The sequence below is a fragment of the Falco punctatus genome, assembly GCF_963210335.1.
Source record: "Falco punctatus genome assembly, chromosome: 1".
In the NCBI taxonomy this organism is placed as follows: domain Eukaryota; kingdom Metazoa; phylum Chordata; class Aves; order Falconiformes; family Falconidae; genus Falco; species Falco punctatus.
In genome coordinates this window covers 4,171,854-4,189,411 of record NC_137580.1, presented here as the reverse complement: position 1 = coordinate 4,189,411, position 17,558 = coordinate 4,171,854, and the positions used below count along the sequence as shown (strand labels likewise).

The following is a 17,558-nucleotide window of genomic DNA, read 5'->3' as shown; positions in this document are numbered from 1 at the left end:
ACCGTCATCAATTTCTGTGTTCCCTGAAGGCCACATTCCAGGAAATCTTCCTTCAACTTTACAGGAGTTTTGTCTTCCCTGGGGCTGCAGGATCAGCAACAAAGCCTCTAATGAATCCAACTTGGCATTCTCAATGTTTGGGTCCCCCAGGAACATCGGACAGAAACTTGGTTGTTTGTCTGCTAAGCCCACACCCACTTTACAGCAACGAAATTAATTCCAAGAAGAAAAATTTCTGTGGGCTTAGAAGTGAATTACAAGAGGCACCTACTGAAAGAAATAATGAGAGCTCCAATCTGCTTTTCCTTTGCACTACACAACAGTCATGCAAAGCGAAACAGCTGGGCTTGTGTATGCAGTACCGTTTCCACACGCATGCACAAGTTCTTGCAGCAGTAGTCATGCTACTATCGCCGAAATTAAAATACTGGCAGAAGAAAGATACAGGTAATATCACAGCCCAAAATACCCTTTCTAATAAATTTCTCTAGCACTTGCACCCGAATTACGTACACAGGACCAGCCTGACTACTCTGAACAGGCAGAAAGCTCTTTGAATGAGACAATTCCTCTTGCACATGTGATGCCCTCCCTAGAGACACTTAGAATGCACCGAACATGCACAAGTACCTAGGGTGCACATGTCTTGTGTGCACATGCACCTAGGCATGCCTTTACTCAAATCCATCAGCTCACAGCACCACCACACAGCCCTTTAATCAGTATTAAGCACCGCAAGAAGTGCCCAATACCTCAAGCATGGCAGAGAGCAAAAGTGAGAGACCACCAGCAGCAAATATGTAAATAAGAATGTTTAGAAGAGCTGAAGTTGATGGATAAACCAGTGCTGCCATCATCAGTGATGCTACTGCAGCGTGACCTCACAGGAAGAAGGCTTAGTCAAAATACCACATGTATTTCCCAATCAAGGCAGCTGTTCTTCCATTCTACACCTCCCCCCAGCACGACGTGAGTTGGTACTGAAACAAAAGCTGCCTTATTGACAGCGTACAGCACAAATACACCATATACTTCTCCTTGTGTGACTCCATGCATGCACATGCATGTGAATAGACCAGTACGGAATACAGTGTAGCCTGAGATCGATCTCCTTCCTACACCAAGAAAGTACATGAAGTAAAGATCCCATTTTCTTCCTTTACACACGCATTGTGTTGGAGTTGAACCCAGGCTCCTTTGTGAAACTCCACATTAGCTTGCATACATCCTCGAGCTCTCCCAAGCCAGAGCCTGGGATTCCTGTCCTTCGCCACAGCCTTTTCACCATCACCAGAGGAAAATTCAAGAAAAGAAACATGCTCGAATGGAGGTAACAAAAAAGGTTAGAAAAAAGAACACTACCAAAAGACAAAGAAGGTTATCAAGAGCATGAGAAAATTCAGACTAGCTTGTAACAGTTTCAGTGGATCCAGAATTTTGGAAACAAATAGCAGCCATCAGCACTCTGCATTCAGACTCTGTAGCCGCAGAGACTATGGTCATGTACTACTAAGGTTACTTCTACAAGAACCAACTTCACAAAGCAGGAAGCACCTGAACACCAGACTGGGAACACAACCAATGAACTGTGGCCCCGGAAGAAACCAGATTAAGGAACATCAGAAAGACACAAACATACACTTACGTTTCTTTATGAAATCTTTTAATTGTAAAAAATTTTACTTATTTGTGCTCCACTAATAACAACATATTTGCAGTACGCTAATAAGTTCCACTTGGCTTACCTGAACAAATCTCCTGGTTCTTTAAGAAATCACTTAAGAAAACACAAGAGGGAACATGATCAGGGTATTAAATTCAGCAACATCCCAACAAGTAATGCCTATCTGGTTTTGTGCTAATGTTGTCTAAGAGCTTAAATACTCCTTTTTTTCCCCTCCTGCAGCTTATACCCCAATGCATTTGCAGAGAACATACCTCCCTTCCTTCAGATCTTACATCACTGGCTTTAAAAAACCCATATGCTTAGTGTTCTTTCCTATGTCTGCCCCTCCTGTCCCTTTAATCTTTCTAGAGGACTTTTCTACATTTACTCGAACTTACATAACTTTTCTTTAAAAAGCAACCACCAGAATTCTGGACCATATTCTAGTGCTCCAGCTAACCTCTCACCTGTGTCAGGCACAAGATAATTGAAATTTCCATACTTTTAGTGGAAATACCCTGCCCTATACATAGTAAGAATTAAACTTGCTTTTTTTCACAGCTGAACTATGGTTCACTATTACCCCACAACTGAACAGCCGGTTCCAGGTATCTTTTTTATGCTACCTGCAACTAAGAGTTTGAAGCAAATACTCCTGGTTTGACTCCCAAGACTATGATCTTGCTCATTACACTTTAACAGCTCACTCTGTGGACATGACTAAGGATCTTTGACCAGACAATTCTTCTTATTTGTTATCCATTTTTTAACCATCTCCACTTTATCACATGCTAAAATGTCACAAAAACTAAAATGAGAAACAAACAATACTTGAAATGTTACCTAATGCAGGACAGAACCCCGTGCCACACTTGCTAATACAACCCAGTAAACTGCATTTGAATGAACCCATCAAGTCTTAACAGAAGAAACAAAGCCACCCACAAAACTCAGTCCCCCAAAAGCCCTGTATGTAAAACAACTGTCTTTTTAGAATTCGATTACTAAAAGTTTCTTTCAATTATGGCCCATTGTGAATTATACGATATTTTTAAATGATGCAGAAAAAATTTCTAACAGGTTTTGCAGCTAGGACCATGGTATGGGAGGGGAGGAGGGTTTGGGGTTGGTTGTTTTTTGCACAGAGAACTGTTACTATTAAATTAATTCGATTACTGTTAAAGCTGTATTATCATTGACTACACTGTTGCCTGAACTCCCAAATTACCGACCTCTGGTCAAACTGACCCACCCTCTCAAGCAGTTAAAACTGATGAACAAAAGGACTTCCAGTCAACCTTGGGAAACAAAGAACACCGTTACCTAAATTACCCAGAAAGAAGCCTCCAAGTGAGAAAGTTCTGGCCAAGAGGACACAAACCGATAAGGTGTTGCAACCCACAGAAAATTAGTTGCAAGCCGGACAAAGGTAATGGCAGTAACGGGAGAGCATGACCTCCAGCTCAAATAGGCCCTCTGCCCAAAAGAGGGCAAACCCCCACTTCAGGAGCATGCCCAGCTGGTAAAAAACCTTCAGCAGCACTATCTGAGGATGCGCACTGATTTGCATCAGAAGCAAGACACTTGTATCCAATCCTGTTCGTGAACAAAAATGAATATGTAATATGCTATGAATATGCAAGCACTCTGCTGTGTGTAACCGGTACCCTCGAGTAGCTTGGTGTGTGTGTTAGGAGGAAAGATCCCGCGTGCACCCTGTGCTGCAATAAACCAGAGTTGGCTTTCTAAACTATCATTTGGTTCGGAGAGTTCTCCTGGTTACGATTTTCAGTAACATCACCACCACTCCACCCCCTCAAAAAACAAAGCCTGCCTGTTTTCTGGCAGCAAACAGTAAATGCAAGGGAAGATAGAAGCATTAAAAAAAAAAATGACACTAGACGAGATTTGGCAAGAAAGCTAGCACATAAGAAACAAAAGAAAAAAACAACAAACAATGATAACCCTGGCTGTTTTCTTTTAGGGTGGGAATTATAAAGGCAGAGAAAAATATTCCTTTACAAACTCCTGAAAGCACAGAACATGGCTGTTGAAACATAACAATCAGCCTGCCTTAAACACATGTTCTTCACTATCCTCTTCAGTTTAGCCAAAATACATTTTTCATTGTGGCTGGGGAAGCTGCAGCAAATATTCAGCAACAGTCCAGTCAGCAGCTAAAAATATTGAAAGGTGAAAGGACAATTAGCAATACAATCCGAACCCACAGTGCACTCTCATTTATATTGACTGCTGTAACCATGGAAGGATTTTCATCCCAAAGATGATACTGCAGTGATTACAGCTTCTCAAACAAATAGTCATGACTGGCAGTAACTTCAGGTTAAAATAAGAACCTGCAACACTGAACACAAGTCCCATGGTACTGCAGCAGCCTTTAACAGCCCAGTTTTTCCTGGCTGGGAAAGAACCGATGAAAAGGCCAGGCATGGAATCAATTATAATAGTGCCAAAGTGGTTTTAAAAATAAAAGGTTAGACACTCCAAAGACTTAGCAGTTGAGTTTACTGGGTCGTTTTTTTTCCCTGTGGTGGAAAGCAGAGTTTTCACTATGGCTGGAGTACATTTAAGAAGATGTACTTTCACGGTTATAAAATCAAAATGTCTTACACCCTAATACATGAAGCGGCTATATTAGGATATTCTGCCTCTATGCTCTACCTGCATGGGTTAGATGCAGTGGCCCCTGTTTCCCACAGTGGCTCAAAATACTTTCATATTCTGTCCTTTGGTCTCATTTGTCTGGGGATCAGCTGTGGAGATCGGAACACGGGAAATGCCATGGCACACCAGCTCAGCAACTCACCAAATCTGCTGCCTTTCAGGAGGGTCAAGCATCACATCTTAGAAGAAGCATCAGAAAACCAATTGCACACATTGACACTAGTACTGCATCTTGAAGGGAAATCCCCTTGTTCCAGACACAAACAGTTCTTTTGAGATCCTTAAGGATTGGCAGATTTTCATTTTTTCTCCCAATTAGTATGACTATCAGCAAATGCATACCTCCTCAAAAGAATGCCAGTACTTTGGAATCAGGGGTTCCCACAATTAAAACAACTCACTACGTTAAATGTTTCCTCCTGTCCAATTCACATATTTTTTGCTTCTTAATTTTACTGAGCACTCATTTTATTACAGGAAGCAGTAAACCAAAACCTACAACAGGTGTTTTACTACTATTACAACAGTAACAGCTCCCTACCTCCTGCTCTTTTATTTTTAAGTTAAATTTCAGCCATCTGAAAGCCTCTCAGTACATGAGCCATAAAACCAAACATGGCATCCAAAACAAGGATGAAATTATCAATTTCAGACAGATCCCTCTTGCATGACTTCTTACACATCTCCTAATTCCCAGTCTTAGGTTTGGACTTTTAATTACCAGCCCCTGACTCATCTAACATGTTCACCACTGACTCCAGCAACATGCAGACCATACTCCTAAAAAAGTATAAAAACTAACATACCTGAGCAATACTTTGTCAGCATTCACCACGTTGCCTTACACTATGTTGCTAAGGTCACTATTTTGCAGAATTGCTCAACTGTTTTACTCAGCTGTTGCCAGTGCTTTCTAAAGTCCTCCTCAGCACTCTTAACAAACGTGAACAACTGATCTGGCAGATAGGCTTACCAATTCATTATCCATTCCATCCTTCAGATTTCTAACATAGCTAGTAAACCCCAAACATTTAGTATTGATCCCTGCTGCACAGAACATTTGTTAACCATTTCCAGGGACCAGAACTGGTCATTGTTCTTTCTTCTCCCCAGTATTCTAAACTGAGCTTGACAAGACTTTTCTCTTGGACTTCCACCAAGCATTTGTAAAGCACTAGAGCATGGAAGAGTCCTTGTGCTCCCCAAGTGTTGCTATGACCCAGTTTTCTGAAAGATGAGAGCACGTAAAAATAGTTGTGTCTTTGCCCTCTTATTCAGTATAGAGAGAGACCTGAAGTAGGATAGCAAGACTAGATTCCTGGGATGATTTCAGGAGCTGATGATGACCTTAATTTACATTGAACTAAACCAAAAAGCTACCAAAAGGAGAGGTTTTGGGATAATACTGGGATAATTTGGCAAGTACCCATTGGACAGTGAGAGAAAATCACATATAACAAAATTTTGAGATCAAAGCATAGGGGGTGTATAAATCTAAGCTCTGAACTACTACATTTTATGCCACAGCAAGATATATTTTCTTCACACACGTTAACAACAAGAAAGGAATCATCCCTTTTCTTGTCATTCCTTATTCTGGACCACAAGAAAAAAGGCCTTACAGTTACTGCCATAATCTTTCAATGAGCTACCCCTACAGGCAGCACTTTAACTCACCCAGACCTTATGGGCTCAAGGGCACGACTCCTATTTAAAGGGCTACAAAGTGTCTCTGTCAGAGCTGGAGCTTGACAAGGAGCTCTGCTTCAAAATCATTTCTGATCATCAGTAAACACTGTGCTGCACATGGTGAAGGGGATCACAGAATCACAGAATGGTCAGGGAAGGGACCTCCAGAGCTCTAGTCCAACCCTCCTGCTAAAGAAGGTTCACCTAGAGCAGATTGCACACTCATGTCCAGGCAAGTTTTGAACATCTCCACAGAAGCAGATTCCACAGCCTGCCTGGGCAGCCTGTCCCAGTGCTCTGCCACCCTCAAGGTAAAGAAGTTCTTCGTCATATTCAGAAGGAACTGCCTGTGCTGCAGTTTGTGCCCGTTGCCCCTTGTCCTGTCACTGGGCACCACTGAAAAGAGCCTGGCCCCATCCTCCTGACACTCACCTTTAAGGTATTTGTAGACACTGGTAAGATCCCCTCTCAGTCCTCTCCAGGCTAAACAGGCCCAGCTCTCTCAGCCCCTCCTCATAAGGGAGAAGCTCCAGGCCCCTCATCACCTTCGTAGCCATCCTCTGGCCCCTCTCCAGCAGTTCCCTGTCTCTCTTGAACTGGGGAACCCAGAACTGGACACAGCACTCCAGGTGTGACCTCCCCAGGGCAGAGTAGAGGGGGAAGATCACCCCCCTCGACCTGCTGGCCATGCCTCTCCAAATGCACCCCAGGATGGTACCATTGGCCTTCTCGGCCACCAGGGCACACTGCTGGCTCATGGGCAACCTGCCGTCCCCCAGGACTCCCAGGTCCTTCTCCGCAGAGCTGCCCCCCAGCAGGTCAGCCCCAGCCTGTGCTGGTGCCTGGGGTTGTTCCTCCCTCGGTGCAGGGCCTTACACTTGCCTTGGTTGAACTTCACGAGGTTCCTCCCTGCCCAGCTCTCCAGCCTGTCCAGGGCTCGCTGAAGGGCAGCGCAGCCTTCTGCTGAACTGGCCGCTCCTCCCAGTTTGGTATCATCAGCAAACTGGCTAAGGGGACACTCCGTCCCTTCATCCAGGTCCCTGATGAACAGGCTGACCAGGACTGGACCCAGCACTGACCCTGGGGAGCACCGCTGGCTACAGGCCCCCAGCTGGGCTCTGCGCCCCTGATCACGGCCCTCTGAGCTCTGCCGTTCTGCCAGTTCTCAACGCACCCCACTGTCCCCTCGTCTAACCCACGCTGCCTGAGCTTACCTGTGAGGGTGTTGTGGGAGACAGTGGCAAAAGCCTTGCTGAGGTCAAGGCAGACAACATCCACCGCTCTCCCCTTGTCTACCCAGCCAGTCATTCCATCACAGAAGGCTATCAGGTTGGTCAGGCATGAACTACCCTCGGTGAATCCACTTTGACTGTCCCTGATGACCTTCTTTTCCTCCACATGCTTGGAGATGACCTCCAGGATGACCTGTTCTATCACCTCTCCAGGGACAGAGGTGAGGCTGACCAGCCTGTAGTTTCCTGGGTCCTCCTTCTTGCCTTTTTTGAAGACTGGAGTGACACTGGTTTTCCTCCACAGTCCTCAGGCACCTCTCCTGCTCTCCACGACCTTTCAAAGATGAAGGAGAGTGGCCTGGCAGAAACATCTGCCAGCTCTCAGATGGTGCATGCACCGCTGCTCACCTAGCCACTTGCTTTGGGAGGCTGGTACTGCTGACCAGCCCTTGGAAATGCCTACAGTGGATGTAAGTGGCCCTAAAAGCATTTTCTGAAACCTCCTCCTGCTTGTTTGGTAGCTACAAGTTTTAGTGTTGAAGAGCTGATGTTAGGGCCACTTAAAGAAAAAAACTAGGCTATAAATATTGAATTAGCAGCAGCAGATTGGAGAGAAAAACAAGAAACAATGTAAGTAAGAAAAAAAACCACAGGAAAGGTTAAGAGGAAATGTGAGGAAAGAGATGATTTTTGATTCCTAAAGCAGGCGATGCAGCATATGTGATATTAATGATGAAAGAAGACTTGTTAAAAGAATCCAAATGCTTAGCAGAGCTAAGCGGAAGTAGGAATAATAACCAAATGGTAAGAAATAAAATTAGTACCTCCAGCTGTAGAAAGGCTGGGAATAAGGGTCTACAGGATTGCTGGAATAAGGAAAGTGGGAATGGCTGCATATATCAGTGAAGAAAGCAAACAAATGGACAGTTGTTTTGTGAAGGCCAATCTGCATGTGCTCTGCATCCACTCGGTGCTTGCCTTTGTTTTGTTTTCTAGGCTGACCTTCACCCCGTGCCACACAGAGGATTCAATGAAAGCCTCTGTTCAAAGTCTCAATTAAAAGCCTGAAAGAACAAATGTATCTTGCACTGCAGCCCAAAGCCTGGGCCCAAGTACCAAAACCCCAGCAGTAGGAGCATGCCTGGCAGTTCAGGCACCTGGCTCTGGCCAAGGGAACCTGCGAACCTGCATCCTACACCTACAGCAGCTTTAAACAAGCCCTCCCAGTGTTTGGAACAGGCAAAATAGCTAAAAATAAACATTTAGCTTGTTCTTCAAAGGGTTGTTCCTAAGCTTTTGTGTTGGAAGATCAAAGCTATGGAAGGATGGGGGCTTACAGGACAGTAAAGAAAGCTGAAAGTAAATTAGTAGTGTGCATGCTAATAAGGCACACATGGAACATCACTCCACTGAGGGAGTAGGCTAGTGGTTTGGGCAGTTTGAATGAAAACATGTGAAAGCAGTTAAGCATGTCATCACCAATACCGTCTTTAGAAGTGTTCTGCTGCTTTATGAGAAGCTCTTCAAAACACACATCCACATGTAGTTTCATAGAAAGAAGGTGTAATCCACAAGAACTTGAAAATGTGAGGCCGCCCAAAGCACATCCACCATGCTATGCGCTGTCTGCAAAGCCTCTGCATGAGGGTTGGGCTTTTTTTAAGTTACGGTATTTTATTTTAATTCTGGTACATTTTACTGAGGTATGGCAACATAGATTTGTTATGCAGCATCCAGTTCAGTACACTCTCTGAACAGTTTGGGGAACATCTGTGTAACAGGGATAAGATAGAAATTGACCTCAGGGCTTTGGTCTAAAAGACTAATTTACTGCCAGAATTATCTTGGTGTAATTATACCTACGTAAATGCCCATTTATTCTGGAATAAGAGCAGGGTTTTTTAACCTGATTTAGCTTATAAAACTTCCAAAAGTTGTCTCAACTGGGGGCAGTTGTACATGCATAATCCTGCTAAATTCCTCTGTGTGACCTTTCATATCACATATAAAAGTGAAAATTAAAAACAGAATAATCAGTAGTAGAAATAAAACACAGATTTTATTAGAGGCAAGAATGTGTCTTCCTGTTGTTCAATCAAATGCTTTCTAATGTATTCAAAAAGTAAATGTTAAAACAAAGGAATTACCCTTTTCTTTTACTAGTATTTTTTTCCCTGGGTTCTGACAGCTTCACTTTTCAAAAGCAGATAACCACTGACATTTAGAGTTTCAAGTACTATTTCTCTAAAAACTTCCTGTTATGGTCAAAAGCAGAGATATTAAAGGAGCCAAATTTGGTTCCTATTGCCATATGTTGTTTCTAATAGTCACAGCTTGAGTTTCAAAACTGATGTACATTTGCACTTCCCTTTATCTCCATTGAGTGCTGCTGTACTCTCAGTACTTTGGAAAATATCAGGAGTTACTTAGGAGCCTAATTTTAGGCACTCATTTCTGGAACCTGGCATAAAAGCTCAGACTTGAACGTGAAAAGAATCCACCTATTGGCTATTTGGGAATATCTGAAAGCCTCAGACACAAAGCCTAAAGTTATGCATCTCCTTCACACTTCCATCTCTAAGTAAGAGCCTGAAAGCCTACTTTAGGGCATAAAGACTTGAATGTGATTTACATGTCTCTTGCCTTGCTCCTGACAAACTTTTTTCAATGGAAGTTTCGATGTAATTAGTGTTCCCAAGAAAAGTTTTGGGTTTGCAAAATTATATTCTTCAGATGAAGAGGGATACAGAGTAAGTTGTTTGTGGTTTCAGAGAATATAATTCCAGCATTCAGAGTCATTTCTTCATGATATCTCTGGAGATTTGGGATGTGAGAGCCTTGTGTAACTTCACAGTGACATTTTCCTCCTGATAACTTCTTGCAAGGGCAGAAGTAACCTTGCCAAACAAGTTTTCCCCTCATATGCAGCCTCTGACTGTATCATTCATCACCTATGCAGGCAGACACCATGCAAGCCTGTTTGCCAGATACTGCTCCTTAGGAACTGCTTGCAGAACACCAGAGTATATAAACTTTCCCCCAGGCCTCCAGAGCGCGGGCCATCTCCTTCAACTACGGCTTCCATCAACAGTGAAGTCACAGTGCTGGCATTGTGATATCACCGCATTCTCCGTAGCAACAGCCTATGAGGTCACAAATAAAGGATTATCACTTTGCTGCAGGATTAAAGGAACTAAGAAGCTGGTCTGTCAGGAAGATGGATTTTACTTCAAATAATGGGAATTAGGAGAAAGCTGAAAATAAATGGGTTGTAAATTGTCTTTGTCTGGCATGCAGCTTTTTCAATAATATTGTAAAATAAGATACTGTGTGCTTTGACAGCTCCCAGGTAACTGAGTGAACTGCAGGCTGCCTCCTGAGCTATTACATGGGAGATGAATCCTGAAACAACTTCCCTACCTTTTGACTCCTCAGTCATTTGCTTTTGAAAGTGCACACAGCAGGTCAGATCGTTCTCCTCAAACTGTCTGCTGGTTAGTTTATTCACAGGTGGTCAAAGCTAGCAGTAAGTTCCAGAAAGTGACCCCCAAAAAAGTAGAAAAGGAAATCTGGAAACATTTTGCCTTAGCCCACCTTACTGTTTAGGCAAGGGTTTGTGAAGATGATTTCAAACTTGGGGTCTATGTTCCTAAGCCAGAGCAGGGGAGAAAAAATGCACTGTAAGTTGCGGTACTTTATACTTGTAAAAATGCAAGAAACAGTGATGATTTAGAAGACCCTTCCCTGCAAAACATACCTGCAGTCACAGGAATCTTTACTGCAAACATTACTGTTAGAATAACACACTTGCATGAATAATTTCGTTACACGCTTAGTGGTTCATTTTTTTCAACAATATCTGGTAACCTGTCTGAAACTATTCCAAAGCCTTTATCTCCCTACTCCCCCACCATGGAGGAAATCAAGAATAGTACAAATACAATCACCTGACAAATGCTTCCTGGCCCCTCAAGGAACTACTGAGGCTTCCATGTAACTATCCAGAGCACAAAGTAAAAGTTAATTTAGTTTCAGCTTTTAAAGGGAGTTAACAGTCCATCGGGGGAAGGGAGAACGAAAGGAAGGATGATACCAGGCAAGAACAGACTGACTTACTAGATTATTCACAGAGATCCTATGGTCCATGCATGCTTGCACATGAAAACACTTTTCCCGTATTTTTGAAGTAATTGCCTACTTTTCCAGATGCCTGGCAACTCAGGCTGCCTGATGTCTGGAAACTAGCTACTGCATGCACACAGACTCATCTTACACGTGCAGCAGGTCCAACGCATCAGGTGTACTATGCATGAGTAATTTATGTCAGGGACTGTCCCAGATTTTGAGATTAAGATCTAAAAATCCTAAACCAGCCTGGTTTGTAGTTTTCAAACTGAACTGTGATGCAACCATAAAGCAGTTGTACAGCATCAGAGCATCTCGCAGCTTCAGGCAAATTTTGAGTAAGGTGAGTAAGGGCCTACCTGCAGCTTACTAGAGCTGGAAGGAGAGGCTTCCAGCGTTACGAGTGTAGGCACTAATACCAATTTCTATTCTAGGATGGGAAGAAAACACTGGAGAGCACTGCAGTAGCTGATCAACGCTTTACCTAGCCTCACCCACCGGTCTGGAAAATTGAATATCTATTTTGCAGTTGCACAACTGTTAAAAACACCGAGAAGAAATAACACAGACAGATGTTTCACAGTGGTTTAAATATGCTTTGAAATTTCATAACCTATTTAAAAACGTTATTTGTTTCTTTGCCCTCCAGCCCTGGCAATAAAGAATCTCCAAAGCGCTTAGATACACCAGATCCACTGGCTTTTCCGCTAACCTCTACAGCTTTCCAGGCCTGTCAGTACCGGCCGGGTCCAGCTTTCAAACGAACGCTGCTCACGGCAGAGCCGGGCGGCCTCTGGAAGCGGGCACAGCGGAGGCACACGCGGCCTGCCCCAGCCCGGCCACCTCCCGGCGGCCCGCCGCGGCACCACGCAGGCCCAGCCGCCAGCGCGCCCCCGCCGGTACAACCGGCCCGCCCGCACCAACCGACGCCCCGGCGCTCGGTGGGCCGCGCTGCCGCAGCTGTTACTGCGCAGCAAAGCGGGCAACCGACTCGAGCGGGAAAGAACCGCGGCCGCGGCCCCGGCCCGGCGGCCTCCCGGCGGCGCGGTACCTCACCAGTGGCACCTCCCGGCGGCGCTGAGGCGCGGCCGCCCCGCCCCGGCATGCCCCGCGCAGGGGCACGGCAGCCCGTCGCCATGGCAACGCGTGGCGGCAACGTGCGGGGCCCGGACCCAGCGCCTCCCTTCCCAAAGCCTAAAGGGAAGCTGGCAAGGCTTCAGGGCCCCCAGCACGGGCAAGGAAAGCACTATTCACCCAGCCCGACGATGCGGTGTTACCCCCGCCTTTGCGCTACACGCACTTCCAACCGAACCCCGGGGCAGTGCTCTCCTCCGGTGAAGGCCGCCCGCGCCCCAGCCATTTTGGATGCGGGCGCAGCTCCCGCAGGACACGCACCTCTGCGCGCTGCGACCTCCCGAACCACCCAGGCCCCAGCCTGGTGGAGCTCAGAAACAAAAATCAAACATTTTTTTGTTGATAGGTTTCTTTGGGCTTGGGGCTGTGGGGTTCCTTTGTGTTTTCATTTGACATTGGGCATTTTACATGGTGGTAAAGCAGATTTCCATCCAATTCCTGTTTCCGCGCACTGTCTTTCTCACAAGAAACCCTCCCATCTGAAGCGAGGGCACAGCAGGGGCTTGGTACTCAAAAAAAGTGGTAAAGGTACAAAAATCCCTTTGCCTCCCCGAGGGCGGTGGCATGACAGGACGCGCACTGCTGACATCAGACGTAAACCTGAACAGTCACTGCAACCAAATCCACCCCCTTCTTCGAAAGGCTAAACCCTTCAAGTATTTTATGCAACTTTTTAACTCGATGTGGCTTCATAATTGATCCAAGGTTTTTGTTGTTTTGGTTTTAAAGTAGGTAAAACAAGGACCACAGCAAAATACTCCCCTCTGGCTGCTGAAGTAGAATCTGAACTCATACAGAAACTTGGGCCAATTTTCCACCTTTTAAAAAAGAAATTATCATCTAAAGGGACAACCATGAAGGAAATGCTTTTGCACCAGAACGGTAGAAAGACCCGCCACCTCTTTCTTGAATAGATGCAGGAGGTTCTATGACTCAAAAATGCTTTGTAAAAATGGTGACCAGCACACATGCTGAAAACCAAAGCTGCAGAGCAAAGCTAAAAACCTCACATTCTCCATCTCTCTTGGTTCTGCTTATAGAATGATGTCTGATTATACAGCCTTAGAAAACCCACAAATCCAACACAACATCAAAAGCAAAGCACGCAGGAGAATTATAAAGGCAAATCACAGGGTAACAAGAGGTGCTTGCTGTATATCCCAAGGATGAATTTGAACTTTGCTCTGAACCTAGGCTGAAGTCTTTCTTCAGAAGTATAAATGGGCATCTTGGGTTTTAGGGCGGGTGTGTCTCATGGTCCATGGGCACTATGCACAGCCTAACCACACCAAACTGACCGACGTTTAGGAGAAAGCTAAAGCAGTATTTGTGCTACACTGGTGTTTGGGATGCAGCTGATGCAAGCTCTGGTAAGACAGAGGAGGTCTGCAGCATGCCGTGGTCAAGAATCAGCACCATGACCTCATCCTCCTCCAGTGCTCAAGCACGAGGGAAGCGGAGATTGGACTAGCAGCCAATTAACCACTGATTCAGCCTGAATTTCAAAGTTCTTCCCTTTATGAGATCACTCATCGTTTGAATTACTTAAAAGAAGCTGCACAAATGCTTTTATTCCAGACTTTGACATGCAACCCATTACTGGAGCTGGCTAACCTGAAAGAAATGGAAACATTATGCTTAAGCAATGGAAAAAAAGATTAAGAAGGTAATGCAGCAGAGCAATACAAATATGCAGCAAAGGCAACTGCCACCACTCTTAAGCAAGACTGAGAACTGCTGCACAGCAGCACAAAAGGTAGGATCTCCCTTGCCCTGCAACAACACGCTGCAAATGCACACGCAATCTGCAAGACCACTGGCACAGCCCTTTCATACTAAACAAATAGTTAAAACAGTGAAAAAGAAAAAAACAAACCAAAACAAAAAAAACTTGCTTTAAATCAGATTTCCCCATGCTAGACAGTACAAAAAAGCTATAGCACGCAACTCCTATGATCCTGCAGGAAACCCCAGGCCAAGGCTCAGCACAGAAGCTACAAGCCAAGACAGTGCAAAGGTTTTTAAAAAGCTATACCACCATATTGTGTCCAAAGCATTTTCTTGCCCATACATCTATTTCCCATAGTACCTCTTTGGCTTCTCTGTTCGCGATTAATCTTTGAAACCTTTAAATGCTGGCAATTGTCTTTCCTTCACTAATGCCACTGAAATCCATCACTTCCCTCTACAAGTCAGGTACAAGGAAATGGTTCTTTAGTGGGTGACATCAGCAGCGTCTGGCATTTTACAAGATCTGGAAGATGACCAGCCCTGCCCCAAGGAGTTCACAGCCTAGTTCAGACAGAGCTAACATGTTTCAGATATAATCTATGAGGCCATGGAAGCATGAGATCATTTCCTCCTTGTGATCTTCAGCTTTATGTACTTATCAATTACTTCTGTTGAAAAGGTTCCTTTGAAAAATTAAAAAAAAAAAAAAAAAAAAAGAAGAAGAAAGGAAGGGAAGGAAGGAGAGGGAAAAACGAGGAGGGGGGAAACGTGGTGGAGGGCAAAAAAGAAAGGTTCTTAACGATTTTATCAGTTTTGGTATTTGGCTTTGGGACCAACCGTGTACCTCAAGTTATTAAACATTCATGATTCCCTTTTTCCTCAAGTACAGGAGGAGGAACCTGGCAAACAACCAGGGAGGACAAGATGACTGACAATAGCTTACAGCTAAACTAGCAACTGTTCAACCACATTGCACAATCTATAGAAGATGTGCCACGACTACTAGCTTAAGGATGGTAAGCCTACAATCAAAAGCCATCATTTCTATTGGCATCTCATTTGTATTTAAATAAAATAAGGAAAAACTGGGTGCTCACGTATTTCTGCAGTATCTGAAGGCAAAGGATTCCTTAGCTTTCTCCACACAGTTTCTGTTATCTGGAAGCCTGGAATGATCTAACCACTACCTTCACATACAGGATTTGCCCAGATACTAAAATTCTGGAATTCTGGTGGAAGCTTACAGGTGTTTTTGCTCTTTTATCCTTCACTGCTAAAAAGGAGAGATTAAGGCAAAGATTAAACTAGGCTAGGCACTCAATTTGTTCCAACCTCCCATCTCTCAGATGCAGGTTCAAAAATGTCAACCTGAACTAACAGATGACCATCAAGCAAATTAGTTACACCAAGAACCAGATTTGAGGCTGTGCACTGACTAGTAAGAACCCCAGGAGGAGATCCTCCAACAGCACACCTGGATTTTTCCAGCCACCAGGAAAAGCTCCACACCCAATTCCTGCAGGCTAATCATCAGGATTCCCTAAACAGCACCAGGAAAACAGCTCTGATTCAAAAGCAAGGGGTGGTGAAGATGACAGAAAGCTGCCCGACCCATTTGTGGTGCATGCACTGCTGTGACTGTAACTGATGGAAATGTGCCTGGGTCAGCTTCAGGCTACCCATGTGGGGTAACGCCCCGACCGCTCCAAGAGTTTTTGCAGTCTGTCTTGAACACTGTGGTGCAGCAGCTACACTGCTTATGTTAATAGAGCTGACTAGGTTAGAGTTAGCTCTGGCCTGCCTATACAAAATGAAGTCATGCTTACAGCCCCTAGTACTCAGCACATCCTAGACAGATGTTTGGCCCTTGTACACTTTTTTTTTTTTTTAAATTTTGAACTCTAAGCATCTGGAAGACTTTACTGACTAGTTTATGCAAAATGGCCTCTGCCATGACAGATTTTTTCCGTTTATAATGGAGAGGTAGGGTTAAACAGGCAATTAAAAAATCCATACATACACATATTGCCCTTGAAACATTCATGTCAGATGCATACATTAGAAATTATATACTCTTGTCTGTGCTTAAAACCTTACTAGGAAATCAGGTGCTTTTAATAGGCAAAACCATCTAAGTTGGCAGTAGAATCGGAACCAAACTCCCTTCAGCAGCTCTGGAGAAACCAAAGCTGAGCTGTGTGCTCAAAATGAGCTCACAGCACTCAACTCTTGCTCAGCTGCACTGCCAACAGGTGTGTTTGGGTAAGTCTCAAAAAGACCAAACCATCCCAGCCTGCCCTGGAGCAGAAAACAAAGCCATTGCTAACAACTGTTTTCAGCTAGATCCTCTGGACCAATACTGAAAACTGTTGGCTGGATGTCATCACTGCTGCTTCATATGGTAAGAGGAATCCACCACCATGCTGGCGGTATTTTGTGGTGTTTCTCCTTTGTTCACAGCGTACTGGAGGCCCTTACACAGACAAGTCATTGTTTGCCAAAGCAGTCATAGATGCCTAACTGCACAATAGAGCTAACCAATCTAAAGACTAACCATTGCTCTCCTCACCCATCCCAGGACAGCAGCTGTTCTCCTCACCCATCCCAGGAGGGCCAGCACTTACAGCTGATCCTCTACCATGAGTTAGTGTAGGAAGCTAACCCAGCAGAAGGCTAGTTCTGCTAGAAAAAACTGGGGTTTTTATGTTAGACCCTGACTGGGTGCCCTGTTAGGGCACAGTAGGCCCTGCCTCAGAGCAAAGTAATGGGCAGTAGCTCACAGGCAATGCAGGTATGGAAAAGCCAGACCTCCTGCTCTGGGAGCTACTAGTTGTATATAAGAACTGTTCAGTTATCACGAAACTGCATTGTAATATGGCCACTCACTACAAAAATGACTGACAAGAGTCACCGCCCTGACAGTAAGTGCACGTGACAACTGGAATTTTCAAAGGGCTTAAAAAAGGCTTGCTGAATTCCATCTGTTTTAATGGCCTCTGGGTTCAGATCTATCAGCACTGGTTTTATCTACAAAGGGCAAGTTTTGAAAAAGCAAGCCCAGTTTGTCATATCCGATAGACCACTGAGACTTGAACAAAGTAAGGACACATAGTTGGAATTAACAAGGATATAAGTAGCAAGTGCACATTCCAAGAATGTGTTTTAAAATAGTGCTGTTCTGACAGAGACAGCATGTACCCATTCCCATCAGTAGTACCAAAGGATCTGTTAAAAACCATCCCCAGCAATAACTGAGTTTCCCAAGGAATATGGTCTATTAGACATTGGACACCAAC

At 44.5% G+C, this 17,558-nt stretch overlaps 1 protein-coding gene across 8 annotated transcripts in view; it reads right to left on the bottom strand.

Moving 5' to 3' along the window:
- STOX2 (storkhead box 2) overlaps positions 1-17,558 on the bottom strand; it is a 93,952-nt gene that overhangs the window by 29,776 nt on the left and 46,618 nt on the right. Inside the window, exons 1-2 of one of the 8 annotated variants that reach the window (XM_080375276.1) lie at positions 12,454-12,472; positions 7,255-10,415 (exon numbers count right to left, since the gene is read on the bottom strand). The exons of 2 other annotated variants lie outside the window; for them this stretch is intronic. In XM_080375276.1, coding sequence (XP_080231402.1) covers positions 7,255-7,348 — 94 coding nt within the window. In that variant the 5' untranslated portion in view covers positions 7,349-10,415; positions 12,454-12,472. Of the gene's footprint in view, positions 1-2; positions 7,234-7,254; positions 12,245-12,453; positions 12,644-17,558 lie in introns of those variants that run through there. 5 more of the 8 variants (XM_080375275.1, XM_080375277.1, XM_080375274.1 and 2 more) reach the window with 5 other exon arrangements.